The following is a 22,044-nucleotide window of genomic DNA, read 5'->3' as shown; positions in this document are numbered from 1 at the left end:
GGCATACTATAGACACCCCCCAGGTACGAAATTTAAAGGGATATTACACTTTTATTGTTTGACTTTAAGCATTATTAAAATCACTGCTCCTGAAAAAATTTTTTTTGCATTGATCCATGTCCCCTGGGGCAGGACCCAGGTCCCCAAACACTTTTTATGACAATAACTTGCATATTAGCCTTTAAAATTAGCACTTTTGATTTCTCCCATAGACTTTTAAAGGGTGTTCCGCGGCATTCGAATTTGCCGCGAACACCCCAAATTGTTCGCTGTTCAGCGAACTTGCGAACAGCCAATGTTCGAGTCGAACATGAGTTCGACTCGAACTCGAAGCTCATCCCTACTAGCGAATACATGGGGGAATTTAGAGGAGATCCTTGTAAACGGTGGGGCACTTTTACCTGCGAGGGATGCTCAAAATGCCAATTCATGAATACTAATAAAAACATCACCTTACCCAATGGAAAAAGGTATAAACCCTCTCATTTTGCAAACTGTAGTACATGTGGGGTGGTTTACCTGCTAACATGTCCTTGCGGCTGTTTCTACGTAGGGAAAACGAAACTGGAACAAAGTATAAGAATGGGTAGGCATATTAAAACTATGTGCACTTGTAATCCCGATTTACCTCTGGGCAGACATGCCCGAGACATACATCAGGGTATTTTCCCAAAATTTTATATCTTAGTACTCAACCGAGTACACCCCAACAACAGAGGGGGCGATTGAGACAAAGTCCTACTTCAAAAAGAGACCAGGTGGATAGTGGCCTTACAAGCCACTTCGCCACCTGGTCTAAACGACTGCATCAGTTACCGTCCCTTCCTGGAGGGATTTTCATCTGGCACTTGGGAGGGTCTGGGATGACACATACGTATAACATATGTGGAAGGGGGGTCTGTCTCCTTCTTGTTGCTCATTTCCTCTCCTCCTTTTCTCCTTTTTTAGCCCATATCATGGTTTCATCCCTCGGGGTGGGTCAATACACATCACAGATTTTGTCTAATTTATCTGTTATAACCACCCCTTGTCTCTTTTTCCGCTCTGACCCAGCATTTGTAAATATTTATGTTTCAACAAACCCTTTCTAGATTTGGACCACTTGTAATCTTTAAGAGTTCCCCTTTTTTCCTTTTTTGTGATTGACATATTATCCAGCAGACAGGAACCTTTTCATCGATTCTCTATCTCATATCCATGTATCTATGTAGACACAATCAATGAATATGATAACCATTTAGCCTTATTAGATTTCTGTGATCATCAAATCTATACTGTCTAAGTGTATTGCCACTATGTAAGATTTGGCTTTGTATTCTATTGGTACAATGTTCCAATGTTCTTTATTCCCCATTAGATGGCGCCAGACTGAGTTTCACACATACACTTTTGTAGTCCCACACATTGTTATCACACTTGGTTTTTTCTTTACTCTGCTCTTTCTGTCTAAGCACAAAACTCTATCTGCAGCCTTTTGATTTATTACTCATCAGTGACGGGGATGCATGTGGGGAAACAGACGGAACGCTGTAGCCCGTTCACACCCCAGCCTATCCCCACTGGTTCTGAACATTTGGTGTACGCTGCGCTCCACCGACGTCAATGTCGGGTGGGCGGCTAACCGAATGACTGACAAACCATCAGAGCTCCACACAGGCGCATTGCGGTACATCCCCGCATGCGCAGGCGCCGGCGTTCGGCACCCACACATATGGACAGGGGATATGCCAAGCCCTGGTGAGCGCAATCAGTGGGAAGGCACCCCACATCGGACCCTGACATTACAAGGTAGGTCCCCACTGAGCGGCGATACCTTTTCAGCCCCAAGTTTTCTTCTTCTCTGGGTAATTTAGGTATTCATTCCTCCAATATAAAATGTTTTTAACAGGGCATTACCCAGGAGACAACCATGGGGGGGACTGCTTTTGACTGCTTTTGGACATTTATCCCCTTGTCATGTAGCCTGCATTTCATAGGCTCCAACGAACACTTATCCCCCTTTTTGGCTTTCCCAACATACCTGAGTAAATATATCCTCTCTTCAGACATTCTATGGTTTTTTGGGAATCGTTTTTTCCCTCAGTCCCTCACCTTTCTGTGATTATAGCAATTTTTCCATTTGATGCTTGTCACTTTACACACCCAATGAGTGCTCTGGTATTGTTGTTCTTTTTATTTCGTTCACTTAATTAATATCCCCTCGGGTGACACCACTAGGTTATGTGGGGGCTTCTAGCAACCTTTTTCACATCTAATCTATGGATTTCACATAAGCGGATGAACACATTCCTTTCCAGCAGTGTGAGGGCCCTACATCAGCGCACCCCCCCCCCCCCCCCCCCCCCCCCCGCTGCGCTACTTTAATATTTTTCTCACTTCTTTCTTCATTTTTTTGCACTCCTCATTTGTTATATGCTTCACTCCCTTCTTCATATGGTTTGCCCTCTGTGGAGTGATATCATGATATCATCATTTAATGCATATACTTTTTCCATAGATATTGGTAATTATAATATACATGCAATCTTTCTACTCTTTGGGTCTGGCGCCTATGCAACACGTCATTTGACCTTGGAGGACATATGTGCTGCTTGAACACGAAGTCACTCTACTGGGTATGTGTCACCTGCCAACTTGTACTTTTTTTACTCATGCTTTATGTAATGTTTCTTTATGATTTATATGTTCATTTTTTTTAGTGATCTGCTTATCACTTTTTTTCATATATGTCTAAGTTATGCTCCTGCTCTTTGGTCCTAGGATTTTGTCACTGTTCATTTTTATAATGTGATGTTCTTTGTCTGATATGCCTCTTTGTATATTTCTAAAACCTATATACTTAAAAATACTTACAACTCTCAACCCCTGATGAAGGTATCAGAATACCGGAAACGCATCGGGTATTGGGTACACCACCCCCAGGAGAGTACATTTAGCATTTATATCTGTATACACGTTTTTGTTCTGATTTTGTATGGAATGTATTCTTTGTATCTTTGTATGTTATAGACATTTTTATGTCTTTTTTAAAGTATACTATTAAATACATTTTTTATCTCATGAGTTGGTGGTCTATTAAAGTCCCATTCTAAGGAGGGCACTCTTTTCCATGATCCAAATCATTTGATGGAGGGTGGATTATGGTGTGGGGATGTTTTTCAGAGGTTGGGCTTGGCCACTTAGTTCCAGTGAAGGGAACTCTTAAGGTGTCAGCATAGCAAGACCTTTTGGACTATTTCATGCTCCCAAATTTGTGGGAACAGTTTGGGGTTGGCCCTTCCTGTTCCAACATGACTGCGCACCATAAATATGTATACAGTTGTGCTCATAAGTTTACATAACCTGGCAGAATTTATGAGTTCTTGGCCATTTTTCAGAGAATATGAATGATAATAAACTTTTTTTTCACTCATGGTTAGTGTTTGGCTGAAACCATTTATTATCAATAAACCGTGTATACTCTTTTTAAATCATAATGACAATAGAAACTAGCCAAATGACCCTGATCAAAAGTTTACATACCCCAGTTCTTAATACCGTGTATTGCCCCCTTTAACATCAACGACAGCTTGAAGTATTTTGTGGTATTTGTGGATAAAGCTCTTTATCTTCTCAGATGGTAAAGCTGCCATTCCTCTTTGCAAAAAACCTCCAGTTCCTGTAAATTCTTGGGCTGTCTTCCATGAACTGCATGTTTGAGATCTCCCCAGAGTGGCTCAATGCTATTAAGGTCAGGAGACTGAGATGGCCACTCCAGAACCTTCACTTTATTTTGCTGTAGCCAATGACAGGTCGACTTGGCCTTGTGTTTTGTATCATTGTCATGTTGGAATGTCCAAGTACGTCCCATGTGCAGCTTCCTGGCTGCTGAATGCAAATGTTCCTCCAGTATTTTTTGATAACATACTGCATCTTGCCAACAATTTTGACCAAATTTCCTGCTGCCTTTGTAGCTCACACATCCCCAAAACATCATGCAATCCACCTCCGTACCTTTCATCATAGGCCTTGTTGACTCCTCTCCAAATATAGCATTTATGGTTATGGCCAAAAGCTAAATTTTGATCTTATCACTCCAAATGATTTGTTTTTTTTGTTTTTTTTTTCAAATTTTTTAATTTTCCATTTTATAAATACAATTCTCCGCTTATACAATTTACATTCAACAAAGCCATCGAAGAAAGCTATACAAGTACAATACATCCAATCCTCTATCTGACATAAATAGCCCTTCACCTTAAAGTAAAGAAAAAAAAGGAAACAAGAGAAGAAGAAAAAAAAAAGAAAAAATTAAAACACGAGAGACGGGGGAAAGACTCCTCGACTCTCTCCTCCCTCCCTCCCTGCCCCTTCCCCGCCAAGCAAAGTCATCAGATGGCCTCCTTTTCTTGCCAGAGGTAATCCCCCCTCTTGCCCTGTCCCCCCCACCCGAAGGAAACAAAGAAAAAAAAAATTGTGTATGAGGCCTTCTATGCCATTTAAATTGTATACGATCAGTGAAGGTGCAGTGCCCTTATCAACCACTTAAGCCCCTTCAAAAACTAAATGGGGTAAGAGATTAATGATAACCCCCTCTCTATAGCAAGGGGGTACCAACCACCAACCACTCTTTAACCCTGTGAACTCCCCCCCCCCCTTCCCCAGTGAAATACAGTGCCCTTATCAGCTATACTGAAGAAAAAAAAAACAAAAAAAAAACCCTCCCCCCATCCAGTGAAATGAAGTTCCTTTATCCACCATACTAATCCCTTCATAAAACCTCTATGTGGTGAAAGGGGGCTACAAACAACCGCCCACTCATTAACTCTGTGACAAAATTGTGTATATGAAATTAAACCCCCCCCCCCCCCGTGGAAACTAAATTCCCTTATCAACCACACTTCTCTCTTCACCAAACCTAAATGGCCCCCCTATAGCCAGGGGCTGCTAGCCACCACCCACTAATTATACCAGTGAAAAATTGTGTATGAGGCCTTTTGGACATATAATAAAGAGAAAAAAAAAAAAAACCCAAGGGGGCGAGACTGCCGGGTGTATGAGGACTAGCAGGCACGGTGAGAGAGAAGAGTGATTCTCCCCTCTCCTAATTGGATAGGATCAATAGGATCAATATACAATTTATTATAATTCACTTCTATATCAACCTCTTGGATTACATAAAACCTTGGGGACTGTACCGTCCTTGATCTCCCTAACCAATGGAGCTTTCTCCCTTCCCTACTCCATGATATAGTTTAACCACCCTGTCCATGTCTTTTCAAATTTCCCTTGTTGGTCCTACACTACATGAACCCATCTTTCAGCTTCCATTATCGAGTTAACTTCATTCGTCCAATCTGTTAGAGTAGGGCAGTGCGTCTGCCTCCAATATTTAGGTATAACTAATTTTGCTGCATTTAATAAGTAATGATGCATCTTTAATGTATTCCCATATCTCCTCCATAGGTTGTCTCTCCATGTCCTCTGACTGCAGGGTTTCTGCCGTTTGAATGTTATATAGTTCCTCGTAAAATTTCCAGAATTCTGTCTCTATAGCTTGAGATTTGACTATCTTTCTCCCTTGCACTAATAGGTTATGAACATGTCTGGATTCTTGTTGTTTTTTAAGTTGTTTGGCCATTAACCGCCCAAACTTATTCCCCTGTTCATAAAACCTATTAGCAAAGTACCTGATTTTATTTTTACCTTTACGGTCCAGGCACTGTGAAAGCTCCAGTCGCTATCAGCTCCCCTCTAATAACTGTTTTATGTGCGTCCCACACCGCTTGTTCTGACACTTCCCCTGGCTCGTTTATTTCAAAATATGCTTTTATTTTAATGGATAATTCCTCCACTATGTTTTTTTTATCTAGTAGTGACATGTTCAACCGCCAAGTCCGTTCTATATGACCTCTTTGAATTGGAGAAATGGTCAATGTTATGGGGGCGTGGTCTGAAATGGTTATGGCTTCGATTTTGCATTTAATTACATTGATCAACCAGAAATAAATCCAAGCGGGAATACATGCCATGCGTTTTAGAATAATAACTGTAGTCCTTGGTTCCTGTATGCATTATCCGCCAAGTATCTACAAGGTTTTGCACATGAAAAGTTGCTTTACATGATTTAAAGCTCTAAAAGAAAGCGCTGTTCTACCCGTTGATGTATCCATACTTGGGTCCAATGTGAGATTAAAATCCCCACCCAAAATCAAACATCCTTCTCTAAATTTTTCCAGTCTCCTTAAAGTCTTAGCAATAAAATTAACAGTCCCTTCATTGGGTGCATATATTGATGCAAAAGTATAACATGCACCATGCAGTGTACCCTTCACAAATAGGAAACGTCCCTCTGGGTCTGTCTCCAACTAATCCATCTTCCAGGGGCACGAATTCCTGAAAGCAATTGTAACCCCCCTTGCTCTTGCAATGGGTGACACTGCATGGTACCATTGATTAATTGCATATTGAGGTAAACTAGGTATAGACCCTTCAACAAAATGTGTCTCTTGTAAAAAGACCACATCTGCTGCGAGATGTCACAGTTCCAACCAGAGGCGCCCCCTTTTATGTGGTGAGCGCAACCCCCTCACATTATATGATATAACTTTTAATAATGCAGCCATTTCCTAAAATATCCCCCAAGCCCTCCAAAAGCCAAAATCATGGTACCTTCCCCAATCCCCTCTCCCATTTCCCTTGCATCGTATTCTAATAACCGAATATCAAATAAACCATGACAAAAAAAAAAAAAAACAGAAGACACCCTAGAAAAAATAAAAAGAGAAAAAAAAGACCTATTCCCTTACTAAATACTCCACCCTGGAGAACATCAACTAATAGGGGAAAGGATCTGAGCAAGGGGATATACCCCATGCCCAGACCTCCCCACCTCCCTGCCTTTAGCAGATTAACTCGGGACCTACCTATTGACCAAAAAATGATCCCCATTTCCCAGTACCTCATTACCTCCCCAATCCCTGGGCATTTTACCTTTAGTTCCCCTCCCTGGTGGTTGGATCTAAAAAAAAAAAAAGGGGAAAAAAAGGGAGGGGGGATGGTAGGAGATGAGGGTGCACCCCCCCATCTCCTCACATAACTGTCTTTCTAATAGATTTACTTTGCCTTTTGCCTTTCGCATTTTGTTTTACAGCGTAACCTATTACTCCCCTGCCACTCTAGATCTTAAATTACACAAATATCATCTTCCCAAAAAAAAGAAAAAAAACCCAAGGGGGGGAAAAAAGTACCCCCTCACCCTCCCCCTCATTGATACACGTCCAATCCTCTAGGCAGTCTCTATATGGATCTATTTGTGTCTTCTTGCACAATTTCCACGTTGACCTTTTGCTGAGATCTCTTGCCATCGCTCAGGTCATTTTAAAAGCGATCCTAGAGGATTTGTTCTCCAATCTATAAAGTCCACCAGGGGTATCTCTAAAATTTCCACGAATTACTCTAAATCGTCTTTAATGCGTAGGGTTGCAGTTTTACCATTCCTAGAGGTCGTCAGACTAAATGGGTACCACCACGGGTATTTGACCTCCGCTGAACGTAAGGCTTCTAACAGGGGTCGGACTAAGCGTCATTGAAAAAAAGTCTGGCGCGAAATATCTAGGTACAAGGCTAAATTTATACCATCAAAAACAATTTCGGGCTTACTACGGGCCATCCTCATAATGCTCGCTTTAACTGCATATCTGTGCACCTTGCAGACAACATCTCTTGGTGTAGCCACCTTCTGAGCATTCTGGGGTGGGGTCCGATGTGCCCGGTCTATCTCTATTGTTTCTGGTGCAGAGTCTCCCAAGATCTGGCAGAATAATTTTTGAACTGTTGGAATCAACTCGGGCGATTGGACTGATTCAGGCAAACCCTTTATGCGGATGTTCTGCCTTTTACCCCTGTTCTCATAGTCATCCAACTGATCTCTATAAGAATTTAGCACATCTTCATGATTTTTGATAGCGTCTTGAACATCCGCCACTGCGTGTATCATGACATCCCGATCATTTTCCACTTTTTCTACTCTGTGCCCCAGATCCCGTATGTCCTCCCTTAAACCCTCCACAGCTTGCAGACATGACTGTTCCACTGCACTTATTAGTTGTTGAATGTCCATCTTTGTAGGGAGGGCCCTCAGTAATTCCCTGATATCCCTTTCAGTGTCCTCCGTATGTATGACTAGTCCGGGGGGGCCACCTTTCTTCATTGTGTGGATTTGAGATATTTACCGGTAGGGTCTTATTATCTCCCTGCAGACCAGAACCTTTATCAGATACTACTTGTACACCTTGTGCGATCGTCCGACCCATGTTTGGGGCTAGAGCATTTCCTCCTGTTATGGCCTCTGCGCTGTATGGAACCTCTAATGCCCCCCCGCCAGAGTCCTGATGGTCCCCGTTACCCTGCTCCTGTACCCATGAGTCTCGTTCCCTTAGGGAGTTAACAAAGTTCATGTCCTTATGCCTAATACTGCCGTGGTCCGTAGCTAGGGTTCCCCCAGGGGGCATTGCGTAGACCTGTTCAGGGGCCATCACCTCCTCTCCCATCCTCAATGGGCTCTGTCTGGCTCCTGGGGTACCATGCTCAGGGGCTTTCCTCCCCCTTCCTGCTGCAGGAGATCTCCTACCGTGTTCCATGAGGCCTCTTCCTGCCGCCTGTGTACCGTAATTCGGCGTTGATGCTCTCCGCTCTGCTCGGACCATGCCGCTGCTGGAGTTCAGGTTACTGCCCTTTCTCTCATCCTGTCTCCCCGCTTGCCACCCTGGTCCTGCTTCCGAGGCACGGGGAGACAGATATGCTCGGATTCCGTCCACCGGGCTCCGACCTCCTCCGGCTGGCTGAAGCGCCGCTTGTCTGCGCATCATCATGGTCAGCTGACCGGCCGATCAGCTGTTCCGTCTGTGCTCTCCACCCCGGGATTCCTAGGGGGAGTGGAGTGCTCGCTCAGGCACGTCCACTCCTCACGCCCATCCGAAATGATATGATGGTCCACTCCAAATGACTTTGTGCCAGAAGGTTTGAGGCTTGTCTCTGTGCTGTTTGGCGTATTGTAAGCCAGATACTTTGTGGCATTTTTGTAGCAATGCCTTTCTTCTGGTGACTCGACCATGCAGCCCATCTTTCTTCAAGTGCCTCCTTATTGTGCATCTTGAAACAGTCACACCACATGTTTTCAGAGAGTCCTGTATTTCACCTGAAGTTTTTCTTTGCATCCTGAACAATTTTCCTGGCAGTTGTGGCTGAAATTTTAGTTGGTCTACCTGAGAATGGTTTGGTTTCAACAGAACCCCTCATTTTCCACTTCTTGATTAGAGTTTGAACACTGCTGATTGGCATTCTCAATTCATTGGATATATTTGTATATCCCTTTCCTGTTTTATACAGTTCAATCATCTTTTCCTGCAGATCTTTTGACAATTCTTTTGCTTTCCCCATGACTCAGAATCCAGAAATGTCAGTGCAGCACTGGATGAAAGATGCAAGGGTCTGTCAGGAGTCCAGAAACTCATTGACCTTTTATACACACACACACTAATTACAAGCAAACAGATCCCAGGTGAGGATGGTTACCTTTAATAGTCATTCAAACCCCTTTGTGTCAACTTGTGTGCATGTTATCAGGCCAAAAATCACCAGGGTATGTAAACTTTTGATCAGGGACATTTGGGTAGTTTCTGTTGTCATTATGATTTTAAAAAGAGTAAACACAGTTGATTGACAATAAATAACTTCAGTCAAACACTAACCATGAGTGAAAGATATGTTTTTGTGTTATCATTCATATTCTTTGAAAAATGGCCAAGAAATCATAAATTCTGCCAGGTTGTGTAAACTTATGAGCACAACTATATATATATATATATATATATATATATATATATACACAGTGCATTGAAAAAGTGTTCATACCCCTTTAAATTTTCCAAATTTTGTCATGTTACAACCACTGTGTATATATATATATATATATATATATATATATATATATATATATATATATATATACACACGGTGCATTGAAAAAGTGTTCATACCCCTTTAAATTTTCCAAATTTTGTCATGTTACAACCAAAAAGCGTAATGCCGCATACACACGGTCGGACTTTCCGGCGGACTTGGTCCGGCGGACCAGAGTGTGCCGGACAATCCGCCCGTGTGTAGGCGCCAGCGGACTTTTCCAGCGGACTTTTTCCCCAAAGTCCGCCGGACCTAGATTTGAAACAAGTTTTAAATCTTCCCGTCGGACCCAGTTTTGGGCGGAAAGTCCGCTCGTCTGTGTGCTGGTCCGACTGAAAGCCCGCTCGTGTGTATGCTGGTCCGACGGACCAGATACAACACGAGGGCAGGGTATTGCATCTCGCGCTCGCTGCAATAGGAAAAACAAATGTTCCTATTGCGGCGAGCGTAGGGCAAAAACGGCGTGGGGTCCCCCCTAAAATCCATACCAGACCCCGATCCGAGCACGCAGCCTGGCCGGTCAGGAAAGGGGGTGGGGACGAGCGAGCGCCCCCCCCTCCTGAACCGTACCAGGCCGCATGCCCTCAACATGGGGGGTGGGTGCTTTGGGGGAGGGGGCGCCCTTTGGGCCCCCCACCCCAAAGCACCTTGTCCCCATGTTGATGAGGACAAGGGCCTCTTCCCGACAACCCTGGCCGTTGGTTGTCAGGGTCTGCGGGCGGGGGGCTTATCGGAATCCGGGAGCCCCCTTTAATAAGAGGGCCCCCAGATCCCGGCCCCCCTACCCTATGTGAATGAGTATGGGGTACATGGTACCCCTACCCATTCACCTAGGGAAAAAGTGTCAATAATAAAACACACTACACAGGTTTTTAAAATAATTTATTAAACAGCTCCGGGGGGGGTCTTCCTCCGGCTTCGGGGGTTCCTCCGGTTCCTCTTCTCCCGGCGTCCGGTTGGTTCTTCTCCGCTCCCTTCTCCCGGTGTTCCAGTTCTTCGGCCGGCTCCTCTGCTGTCTTCAGGTAGCTCTCTTGCCAGCAGAGGTCCGGACTTCTGGGCTTCTGGGCTTCTTCTCTTCTCTTCTCTTCTCCAGATGTTGACACGACGCTCTCTCCGACTGGACTGTTCTCTGAGGGCTGCGTTGTGACTTATATAGGCGGAGACCCCGCCCCCTTTTGATGTCACAGTCGCTGGGCATGCTGGGACTGTGACGTTTTAGGGGGCGTGGTCAACATCACCCAGTGACCACGCCCCCTAAAACGTCACAGTCCCAGCATGCCCAGGGACTGTGACATCAAAAGGGGGCGGGGTCTCTGCCTATATAAGTCACAACGCAGCCCTCAGAGAACAGTCCAGTCGGACAGAGCGTCGTGTCAACATCTGGAGAAGAGAAGAGAAGAGAAGAGAAGAGAAGAGAAGAGAAGAGAAGAGAAGAGAAGAGAAGAGAAGAGAAGAGAAGAGAAGAGAAGAAGCCCAGAAGCCCAGAAGCCCAGAAGTCCGGACCTCTGCTGGCAAGAGAGCTACCTGAAGACAGCAGAGGAGCCGGCCGAAGAACTGGAACACCGGGAGAAGGGAGCGGAGAAGAACCAACCGGACGCCGGGAGAAGAGGAACCGGAGGAACCCCCGAAGCCGGAGGAAGACCCCCCCCGGAGCTGTTTAATAAATTATTTTAAAAACCTGTGTAGTGTGTTTTATTATTGACACTTTTTCCCTAGGTGAATGGGTAGGGGTACCATGTACCCCATACTCATTCATATAGGGTGGGGGGCCGGGATCTGGGGGCCCTCTTATTAAAGGGGGCTCCCGGATTCCGATAAGCCCCCCGCCCCCAGACCCCAACAACCAACGGCCAGGGTTGTTGGGAAGAGGCCCTTGTCCTCATCAACATGGGGACAAGGTGCTTTGGGGTCGGGGGCCCAAAGGGCGCCCCCCTCCCCCAAAGCACCCCCCCCATGTTGAGGGCATGTGGCCTGGTACGGTTTAGGAGGGGGGGGCGCTCGCTCGTCCCCACCCCCTTTCCTTACCAGCCGGGCTGCGTGCTCGGATTGGGGTCTGGTATGGATTTTAGGGGGGACCCCACGCCGTTTTTTCGGCGTAGGGGGTTCCCCTTTATAATCCATACCAGACCTAAGGGCCTGGTATGCCCCGCGACGGGGCTCGCAAGGTGTCAATCTTGCCGATAAAAGCGGCAAGATTGATTTCCTTTTCTAGTCCCGTCGCACATGAGTCACGTTCAAAATGAACGGACTTGTCCGTGTGTGGGCAAGTCCGTTCATTCTGAAAGTCCGCCGTAACTCCGGCGAAAGTCCGTCGGAAAGACGGGCGGACTTAGCCCGCCGGAAAAGTCCGGTCGTGTGTGGGCAAGTCCGTCCGTTTTAAAGTCCAGCGCACCTGGCGGACAAAGTCCGTCAGAAAGTGTGCCAGACCAAGTCCGCCGGAAAGTCTGACCGTGTGTACGTAGCATAAATGTATTTTATTGGGATTTTATGCGACAGACCAACACAAAGTGGCACATAATTGTGAAATGAAAGGAAAATGATAAATGGTTTTCAAAATTTTTTACAAATAAATATGTGAAAAGTGTGGCATGCATTTGTATTCAGCCCCCTGAGTCAATACTTTGCAGAACCCCCTTTCACTGCAAATACAGCTGCAAGTCTTTTTGGGGATGTCTCTACCAGCTTTGCACATCTAGAGAGTGACATTTTTGCCCATTTTTCTGTCAGATAGGATGGAGAGTGTCTGTGAACAGCAATTTTCAAGTCTTGCCACAGATTCCCAGTTGGATTTAGGTCTGGGTTTTGACTGGGCCATTCTTACACATGAATATGCTTTGAACTAAACCATTCCATTGTAGCTCTGGCTGTATGTTTAGGATCATTGTCCTGCTGGAAGGTGAACCTCCGCCCCAGTCTTAAGTCTTTTGCAGACTCTAACAGGTTTTATTCTAAGATTGCCCTGTATTTGGCTCCATCCACCTTCCCATTAACTCTGATCAGCTTCCCTGTCCCTGCTGAAGAAAAGCATCCCCACAACATGATGCTGCCACCACCGTGTTTAAGGGTGGGGATGATGTGTACAGGGTGATGAGCAGTGTTAGTTTTGCTTTTAGGCCAAAAAGTTCAATATTGGTCTCATCTGACCAGAGCACCTTCTTCCACATGTTTGCTGTGTCCCTAGATTTCACTAGATTTTAGTTAGGGGTATCAGAGTAAAGGGGTATGAATACAAATGCACGCACACACTTTTTAGATATTTATTTGTAAAACATTTTGAAAACAATTTATCATTTTCCTTCCACTTCACAATTATGTGCTACTTTGTGTTGGACTATCACATAAAATCCCAATAAAATACATTTACGTTTTTGGCTGTAACATGACAAAATGTGGGTATGAATACTTTTTTAAAGGCACTGTTTTTATATATAAATTTATATAATATACGTTTAAGCAGGTGTGAAAAATTCCTGTAAGTTAAGAATGCTTTCAGAAATAGAAGTGTTAATAGTTTATTTTATCACGTAACAAAGTGGAAAGTAAATGAGCAGAAGAGAAATCCAAATCAATATTCTTCTGGGTACACTTGCACACAGTTTTTGAAGAAACTCGGCTGGTAGGTTTGTAGACAGGTGCAGTTAGCCACTTTGCCACTAGGTGGCTCTGTTCTAGACTAGTGTCCGGTACAGCAGATAGAGACACTAAGTGTTAGGCTCCTTTTAGGTAGAGTCCTCCCACAGTGATGTCAGGAGTGAGTCAGCACCTACATATAAGCTAGGTGGGAAGGGACACAGAGGGGGTCATTTACTATAGTGCCAAAAAATTATCCTGCAGTACCAAAAAATAACTCTCAAAAAAGGCCAGAAAGACTTCAACTCTCAGAAAGTCAGCGCTAATGCAAATGGAAAGCAGCGCTATTGCCGGCAATAATGCCTGTCAGATCACATATGCTGGAATAGTGGAAGTCAATGGGGCTCGAACCTGCAAAATCCAAAGTTCTCACTGAAGGCTTATATGCAAGTTCTTTGCCATAAAAAGTGTTTGGAGACCCGGGTCCTGCCCCAGGGGACATGTATCAATGCAAAAAAATTTTTTAAAAAGGGACGTTTTTTCGAGCAGTGATTTTAATAATGCTTAGAGTGAAACAATAAAAATGTAATATTCCTTTAAATTTCATACCTGGGGGGGTGTCTATAGTATGCCTGTAAAGGGATGCATGTTTCCCATGTTTAGAACAGTCTGATAGCAAAATGACATTTAAAAGGAAAAAAGCCATTAAAACTACTCGCTATTAATAGGGATTTCCCAAAGGGGAACCCCGAACCAAAATTTAAAAAAAAAATGGCGTGGGGGGTCCCCCTAAATTCCATACCAGGCCCTTCAGGTGTGGTATGGATATTAAGGGGAACCCTGGCCAAAATTTTTAAAAAAATGGCATGGGGTCCCCCTCAAAATCTATACCAGACCCTTCAGGTCTGGTATGAACTTTAAGGGGAACCCCGTGCCAAAATAAAAAAAATGGTGTGGGACCCCCCAAAAATCCATACCAGACCCTTATCCAAGCACGCAACCTGGCAGGCCGCAGGAAAAGAGGGGGGGACGAGAGAGCAGCCCCCCTCTCCTGAACCATACCAGGCCACATGCCCTCAACATTGGGAGGGTGCTTTGAGGTAGCGCCCCAAAGCACCTTGTCCCCATGTTGATGGGGACAAGGTGCTTTGGGGCGCTACCCCAAAGCACCCTCCCAATGTTGAGGGCATGTGGCCTGGATCCCCCTGATGAAGACACGTGACTCCCTGTGTCGAAGACGCATAGGGGAGGGGCCAGGACGGAGCGATCAGCACAGAGCTGGGTTGTGGATCTCTCATACCCCGCAGCACGCCGATTAGCGTTTTTGGACTTGTAATGTGTGGTGCATACTAGCACCTTATAAATGTGAGTACCCCAGTGTGGGGATTGGGTGTAATTTTAAATAAAATATTTAGCGGTTTTACACTATATAGCCCTTTTCTTTTTTTGGTATGGTGTTTGTGGAGCCATAGAGAGTCTGCTTGGAGAATCAACCCTGATCAATCATTGAGCCCAGGGGTGGCTCCACAGCGTGTATTGACGCAGCTGAACACTGTGTCACACGCTCTAAGGTGAGCGCAACCACATTGGGGGTCACCGAGGCACTTCACGGCATGATTTGGGCACTTTGATTCAGCACTGGAACTTTCTCTGAAGCACTATTATACTACTACATATTTCCTTTTGGAACTTATCACTGCACAATTGCTGTGTTGGAAGATTTTTCACAAATAAGGATGATTGTAGTCTTCAATATCACAAATAAGGACGATTGTAGTCTTTAATATCACTCATTACACATGTGGTTTATTTATTTATTTATTTCCCCTAGCACTTTATAATTACAGTGGAGTTTTGCATGTGATATATGTATAGTATATCATTTATTGTGCACAATTTTATTCAAGCATTAATGTTTTGCTGTTTTCATTTATTTATTTATATATGCAGAGGTGTTTTCAGATCCATATTGATTTATTTATTTATTATATGATTTCATATACGTATTATTTGCACATCACACTTTATTGTACATGGCACCTTGCTGCACTTGTGACATATTTATTTATTCAAGTATGCAAAGTTGATCTTAGATCCATATTATCTGCACATTGCACTTTAGATTTATTTATATGTCACCACTAGGGTGTATGGATACATAAATATATTCCTAAGCGCAACGCAATTTTTTGTTTATGTTTCACCGCACGGTAATGAATACGTGATCTGCGTTTGCAGCTGGGTATTTATTTCAGTTGTTTCTCCACTAAGGTATTGGATTATTGTGGCTCGCAAGATTTTTTTCCTCTGTTTATGTCTCTACCCCCTCTCACTCTTCAGTCCCCGATCCTCAGTATATTATGCGACAGATCAGAAACACCATAGTGCTCTCCATTCACCCACACTTATTGCAAAAAACAAGATTAAAAACACTCACAAGAACATTCGGATAACAGGCATATAAAAACCTCCAGCTCTCCCAGCTGATAGTGGTATGCAATGTATGACGTCAGGAGCTTCAGCTACTCCCACTTGTACGCGTTAAGCCCTCTGATTGGGCTTCCTCAGTAGGCCTACACTTATTCACACAAAAGAAATTTGTACGGTGGCTGGCTGTGAACACACCGAGGAAGTGTTGGCTGCAGTTTAGCCTGGATTTATAAGACATTTATTTTATTATTTTTTATTCCTATTATGGGTGGTTGTGCTGATTCCTATATGATTTAACGGGCTTTCGCTCTGAGAACATATACGTATCCAAATATGTAATGCTTGCAATGCACAATAGATAGTTTACATCAATGCCGGAATAAATATTGTCTATGAATGATGAAGAAACCCCCTTGCTATAGTGTTGAATATACATGTAAATTTGTATCTGCAAAAAGAATCTTGGCAAGGACGTACTGATGAATAATGATTTGCCTTAAGGGAGTTAGCACCTTCATCAGAAAAGTGACAAATTAGGTGCAACTGGATGTTATCCAACACCACTCCACCCTTTTAAGTTAACCAAGAGACATAATTGCTGTATCAGATGTTTCAGTCTATGTACCACCATGGAACTGACAGGGCTGTTGACTGCAGTGCTGATTCTTCTCTCCTGTTGCTACTTCATCTTCTCAACATGGAAGACGATGTACAGGAAACGGGGGCTCCCACCAGGTCCGACCCCTCTGCCCCTGATCGGAAACTTATTAAACATGAGGATGGGATCAATGGCCAATTCATTTGTAAAGGTCAGATATCCTTAACTTTCTTTGAAACCGTTAAAAGCCCAATGTTAGATGTAAGGTTGAATTTACCATTTATTATTTTTTAATAATTAAAGCAGTATTAAACCCCAAAACAAAAATGTATTACATTGCAGTTCAATGATTCTTAGATGTGGTGGCTGCATTCATTCTCTTTTTTGGCTTTTTTCCATTATTTTTACCCGGTTATTCAGCCAGTAAGTCTGATCTTTTTCAACTTCCTTCAACAGACCAAGCTGTCCAGACAAAGTAGCAGTTAGAAGGATGAGAAAATCCATTACAATGGTCAGCTTTTATTTACTTATGTACTGTAAAACCTTTATCCCAAAAGGAATTTTTATTTTATTTTAGCTGTTTATAAAGTATTAGCTGGAATTCAGCTTTAAATTGTTAGACAAGTCCATCTAAATCTGCTAGTGTAACACTGCCCTTTCCCCAGACTGACAACCTACTGTCCAAAGCTGTCTGCTTTACTACTTCATCCAGAATTCAGACATCCCAATACAGGAAGTGCGTTACTGGCCAGATCACCAGGTGAAACAGAAGAGAAGGAGACCTCTACCATGTCAGATACAGAGTATGGTAGTCCCATCCCTGATGCACTTTAACAAAAAGAAATACCCCCTAAATGGGACTTTGAAAGACCACCAACTCTGATATAAAAATGAATGATTTTAATGATACCGCATAATTCAATACAAATGGGTAAAAAGATGTATAGCTTCTGTACAGTACATACATAATACACAAAAACAAAACATAACGAAAATCATGGTATACAAAGGAACATCAATACTCTTCAATGGGTAATGTACCCTGATACCCGACGCGTTTCCAGTCTTTATAAAACACCTTCATCAGGGGTAGAGAGTGAAATATACTCAAATAAATGTTAATTCAATTTGAATGATTTCATGTTCAAAACATTAGGCAGCTGTTTCAGTAACCACAAAGGCGGACGCCAGACCAGGATAGCTGGATGCATAAAATATAATTCGTTTCCAAAGTGTGTTTGGCAGTAAGTGTGCTTGGCAGCGATTAGACTCCACCCGCGGACAATAGCAGTATATATGGTATCACCAGGACGGGATATGTCCTGTGGAAAACGAGATCCTTTGTGAAGCGTGGTGTCCCTGTGTTAGTGCCTGATCTCGTTTTCCACAGGACATATGAGACCAGGGACTCACGGATCCTATTCGCTTATTGAGTAACTACATTTGAAGCTTTAGTGATATCCCGCCCCGGTGATACCATATATGCTGCTATTGTCCATGGGTGGAGTCTGATCGCTGCCAAGCACACTTACTGCCATACACACTTTGGAAATGCATTATATTTTATGCATCCAGCTATCCTGGTCTGGCGTCCGCCTTTGTGGTTACTGAAACAGCTGCCTCCTGTTTTGAACATGGAATCATTCAAATTGAATTAAAATTTATTTGAGTATACGTCACTCTCTATCCCTGATGAAGGTGTTTTATAAAGACTGGAAACGCGTTGGGTATCAGGGTACACTACCCATTGGAGAGTATTGATGTTCCTTTGTATACTAAGATTTTCTTTGTGTTTTGTTTTTGTGTATTATGTATGTACTGTACAGATGCTATACGTCTTTTTACCCATTTGTATTGAATTATGCGGTATCACTAAAGTTATTCATTTTTATATCAGAGTTGGTGGTCTTTTAAAGTCCCATTTAGGTGGTATTTCTTTTTGACCAGGTGAAACAGAGTGGAAAAAAATCCTAAAAGAAGAAAACGAATGCAGCTACCATATCTAATGACATCTATTACATTTTTGTTTAATGCAGCTTTAAAGAATCGTTTAACCAGAAGCTGACATTTCAGTTTTTTTTTGGATAGTGTAGGTTTAAATAAACAATGACTTAGTATAGAAAAAAAATATAAACTGGGCTAAATATAGCTCAGATTCATTTTGTTGTTATACCCGTCATAAATTATAGTGCTCGCTATATGCAGCAAGTGAAAATGAATTACCTCTTTGCTTTTTCATATACTAATGTAACAAGTAGAAATTTGGACAGTTGTGGAGGCAACATGGACTCTCGTGGTACGGTATAAACTTACAACAGTCAATTTACAAAAATATATAAATTCATTAAACACAAACACACACATAATAAAAAGCCTTCAATAGTAGATAAATTGCATTGGATGCTACTAATCATGGAGTATCCACTTGTCTGACACAAATTGGAAGAACTTAGATATATATAATGATGATCCCACGCTGTTAAACGCAGAGTTTGTTCTTCCAGTTGTACACTCTACATGTTTTAGGGTTACCCCTTCTTCATATTAGAATCAAAAACGCATAACTAATAACCAACCTTCAAGGTATACTGTCATGCATCTTAAATTAATAAAGATAGAGTCTAATATACCCCTCAGTACATCCCTCAATATTAAGGATTGAGCTCATACGAAATGGTGGATTTTGAAGCAAAAAAGAAAAATCACCCACATAGCCAACACCAGAATTTTAAGCGTCACAAGTTGGCAATTGGCAATCTCCCGGGCGAGTGCGGGAATCAGGAAAAGTGAAGTCACATAAGGAGACTGTTACATAAAAAAGAAGATACTTTAAAAATAAGAACTTCATAGGGTGGAGAAATCTCACAGCCATTATATTACAGATAATTAAATTCAAAACATTTAAATTGGTGATACACACCTATGAAGTTTTCACTAAGCGGTGCATATAATCTGGGTGGGGAGAGAGTGTGTTATCCAAATGAAAATTGAAGTCAGGTGTAGATGGAAATAGTCCAAGGAACCATCCAAAGCCAAATATAGTTTCTATGTAATATATAAAGAACATTAAAGAGGCTTATTGTTAGAATGATTGAAGCATCCCAACATTGATCTAATCCTAATGAGAGTAATCCAAAGAAACACCAACCTAATTGGGATTTGTACTCATTGATGTTGAGGGCATCGAGAAACCCCAACAGTTAATCTCTAGACCCTGTCCACACAATCAGAAGATCATCAATGAACCAAAACCAAAAATGTACATGATTCAAATAGGGCAGAAATCTTTCATCAAAAAACTATAAAAGGAAAAAGGAAACCGCGCTAATAGAACACCTTATATTGCAGCTGCAACAAAAAAAAAACACTAATATCGGTGTAATAAACTGAAAAGAATATGCTAAGTGCGCTTACAATCCAGTGGCTAAAAAATATAAGTGAATGGTGACAAAGTAGATAATTAAATCAATCTAAAGTGAGTATATCAGTTACCAATAATATTGCAAAAAAATAATAAAAACAAATATGAAAAATGTGACAAACACAAATATGAGTTCAGTGATCTTATACCAAAAAAATCAAGTCCATATTAACTGAAATCATTCCAAAATTGATAAGTGACTAGTAAAAAGTTAACAGATATAAGTAGTGAAGGTGAATTAGGTCCAACAAGGTCTTGTGAGCGTGCAGATATGGCCCTCTGCAGGGACAGGTGGATGGCGGCGTCTGAATCCTCGTTCTGACCGGAGGCAATTCCAGCATGTCAATCTCGAGGAAGGCACTCGCTATACCTCTCACTGCCTCTGCTGCCCCACACTCACAAGACCTTGCTATTTAGGAGGTCACCGTGTCCGGTAAGGGTCCATCCTTATTGCCCACTGAAGTCACCGGTGGCTGGGATTCTTCTTCATACTTTGTCTCCACTCCTTTTCCATCTACATGGGCTGTGTTTAAACGAACTGTGGATATGTGATCCCTTCCTATATGAGTGGTGTATCTTCATTGAACTCTCTATGAATGGACCTAATTCACCTTCACTACTTATATCTGTTAACTTTTTACTAGTCACTTATCAATTTTGGAATGATTTCAATTATTATAGACTTGATATTTTTGGTATAAGATCACGGAACTCATATTTGTGTTTGTCACATTTTTCATATTTGTTTTTATTATTTTTTCACAATATTATTGGTAACTGATATACTCACTTTAGATTGATTTAATTATCTACTTTGTCACCATTCACTTATATTTTTTAGCCACTGGATTGTAAGCGCACTTAGCATATTCTTTTCAGAAATCTTTCATCGGAGAACAATGTTGGGCCGAGACTTACTGGATTGAAAAGCTTTCTGCTCTTAATTCCCCAGGGATTAATGAGGTCAGCTTCTACAGACCTTTTCTGTAGGTGTTGATCCCATGGGATCAATTGGTATCCCGTAGGACCTCATGGCGCTATCATTGTCTCTCATCATACAAATCTTAAGATTTTTGTTTGCTCCTTTTATTGGAGGTCCCCATCCTCTTTCCTTTCCATTCTGCCAGTGGCTCCAGCCTTATGGTACCCAACATTTTGGATGCTGCGATACTGTAGGGTTAGAATTTTATATAAATAATGGTTATCTGGACACTTTGATATTGAAATGATATAGTCAATACTATTTAATGTCTTAAGATATTTTTGTATTTCTAGATTAACATAATCCCCTCTTTATCCTTCAATTATATTCCTCGATATTTGGATTGGATCCTTATGAATAGGGGCCATTACTCTCCATGTCCGACTTCCGGTTGTTTTTGGGGGTCTATTTCTTTTGGGCGACTGTGTGATTCCCCATCTTCTTGTCTTCTGTGTTAGATCCACTAGATGGCACACACAGATATTAGACTTGTGGATGGGCCAACGTTTTTGTTTTTTGTGTTTCACAGTTACAAATCGTCGTGCAGTACTGTGCATGTCCACATGCACAGTCTGGAGTCGTATCCGTTGATGTCATCTTGCGGTGGCTCGGCGCACGCTAATGACATCTCAATGGATAGAAATCAGGTGTATCTCATGGTATTTAGGGGGAACTGATTTTTCAGATGTTCCCTGTGGCGGCTTGCATGGTGGTGGAGAGACACTCTGTGGAGTTGATCGACTGGTATGTGTTGTTATATGCATTGGTATAACCCTTATAATGTGTTCCTGTATGAACCATTTCTAATGATATGTTTGTCCACAGATCCTGGTGGATCTGGTGTTTGTCTGAGATCCTGTATAATACCCTATTGTGAACACTTTTTGAAGCCTGGATCCCTATTGAGTATATCCAATCTGCTTGATGTGATCTTGACATTATATTTTGAGATCTCCCAAATAGGTTGGTGTTTCTTTTGATTACTCTCATTAGGATTAGATCGGTGTTGGGATGCTTCAATCATTCTCACAATAAGCCTCTTTAATGCACTTTATATATTACATACAATCTATATTTGGCTTTGGATGGTTCCTTGGACTA

The 22,044-nt window shown here is 42.4% G+C and overlaps 1 protein-coding gene across 1 annotated transcript in view; it reads left to right on the top strand.

The window, feature by feature from the left end:
- The first annotated feature begins 16,527 nt into the window (after positions 1-16,527).
- Positions 16,528-22,044, top strand: part of LOC141107686 (cytochrome P450 2C23-like) — a 41,630-nt gene continuing 36,113 nt past the window's right edge. Inside the window, exon 1 of the mRNA XM_073598590.1 lies at positions 16,528-16,751. Within this exon, the coding sequence (XP_073454691.1) occupies positions 16,572-16,751 (180 nt within the window). The 5' untranslated portion in view covers positions 16,528-16,571. The remainder of the gene's footprint in view (positions 16,752-22,044) is intronic.

This window comes from Aquarana catesbeiana, linkage group LG09, assembly GCF_042186555.1.
Source record: "Aquarana catesbeiana isolate 2022-GZ linkage group LG09, ASM4218655v1, whole genome shotgun sequence".
NCBI lineage: Eukaryota > Metazoa > Chordata > Amphibia > Anura > Ranidae > Aquarana > Aquarana catesbeiana.
This window is presented reverse-complemented; position numbering and strand designations above follow the sequence as displayed.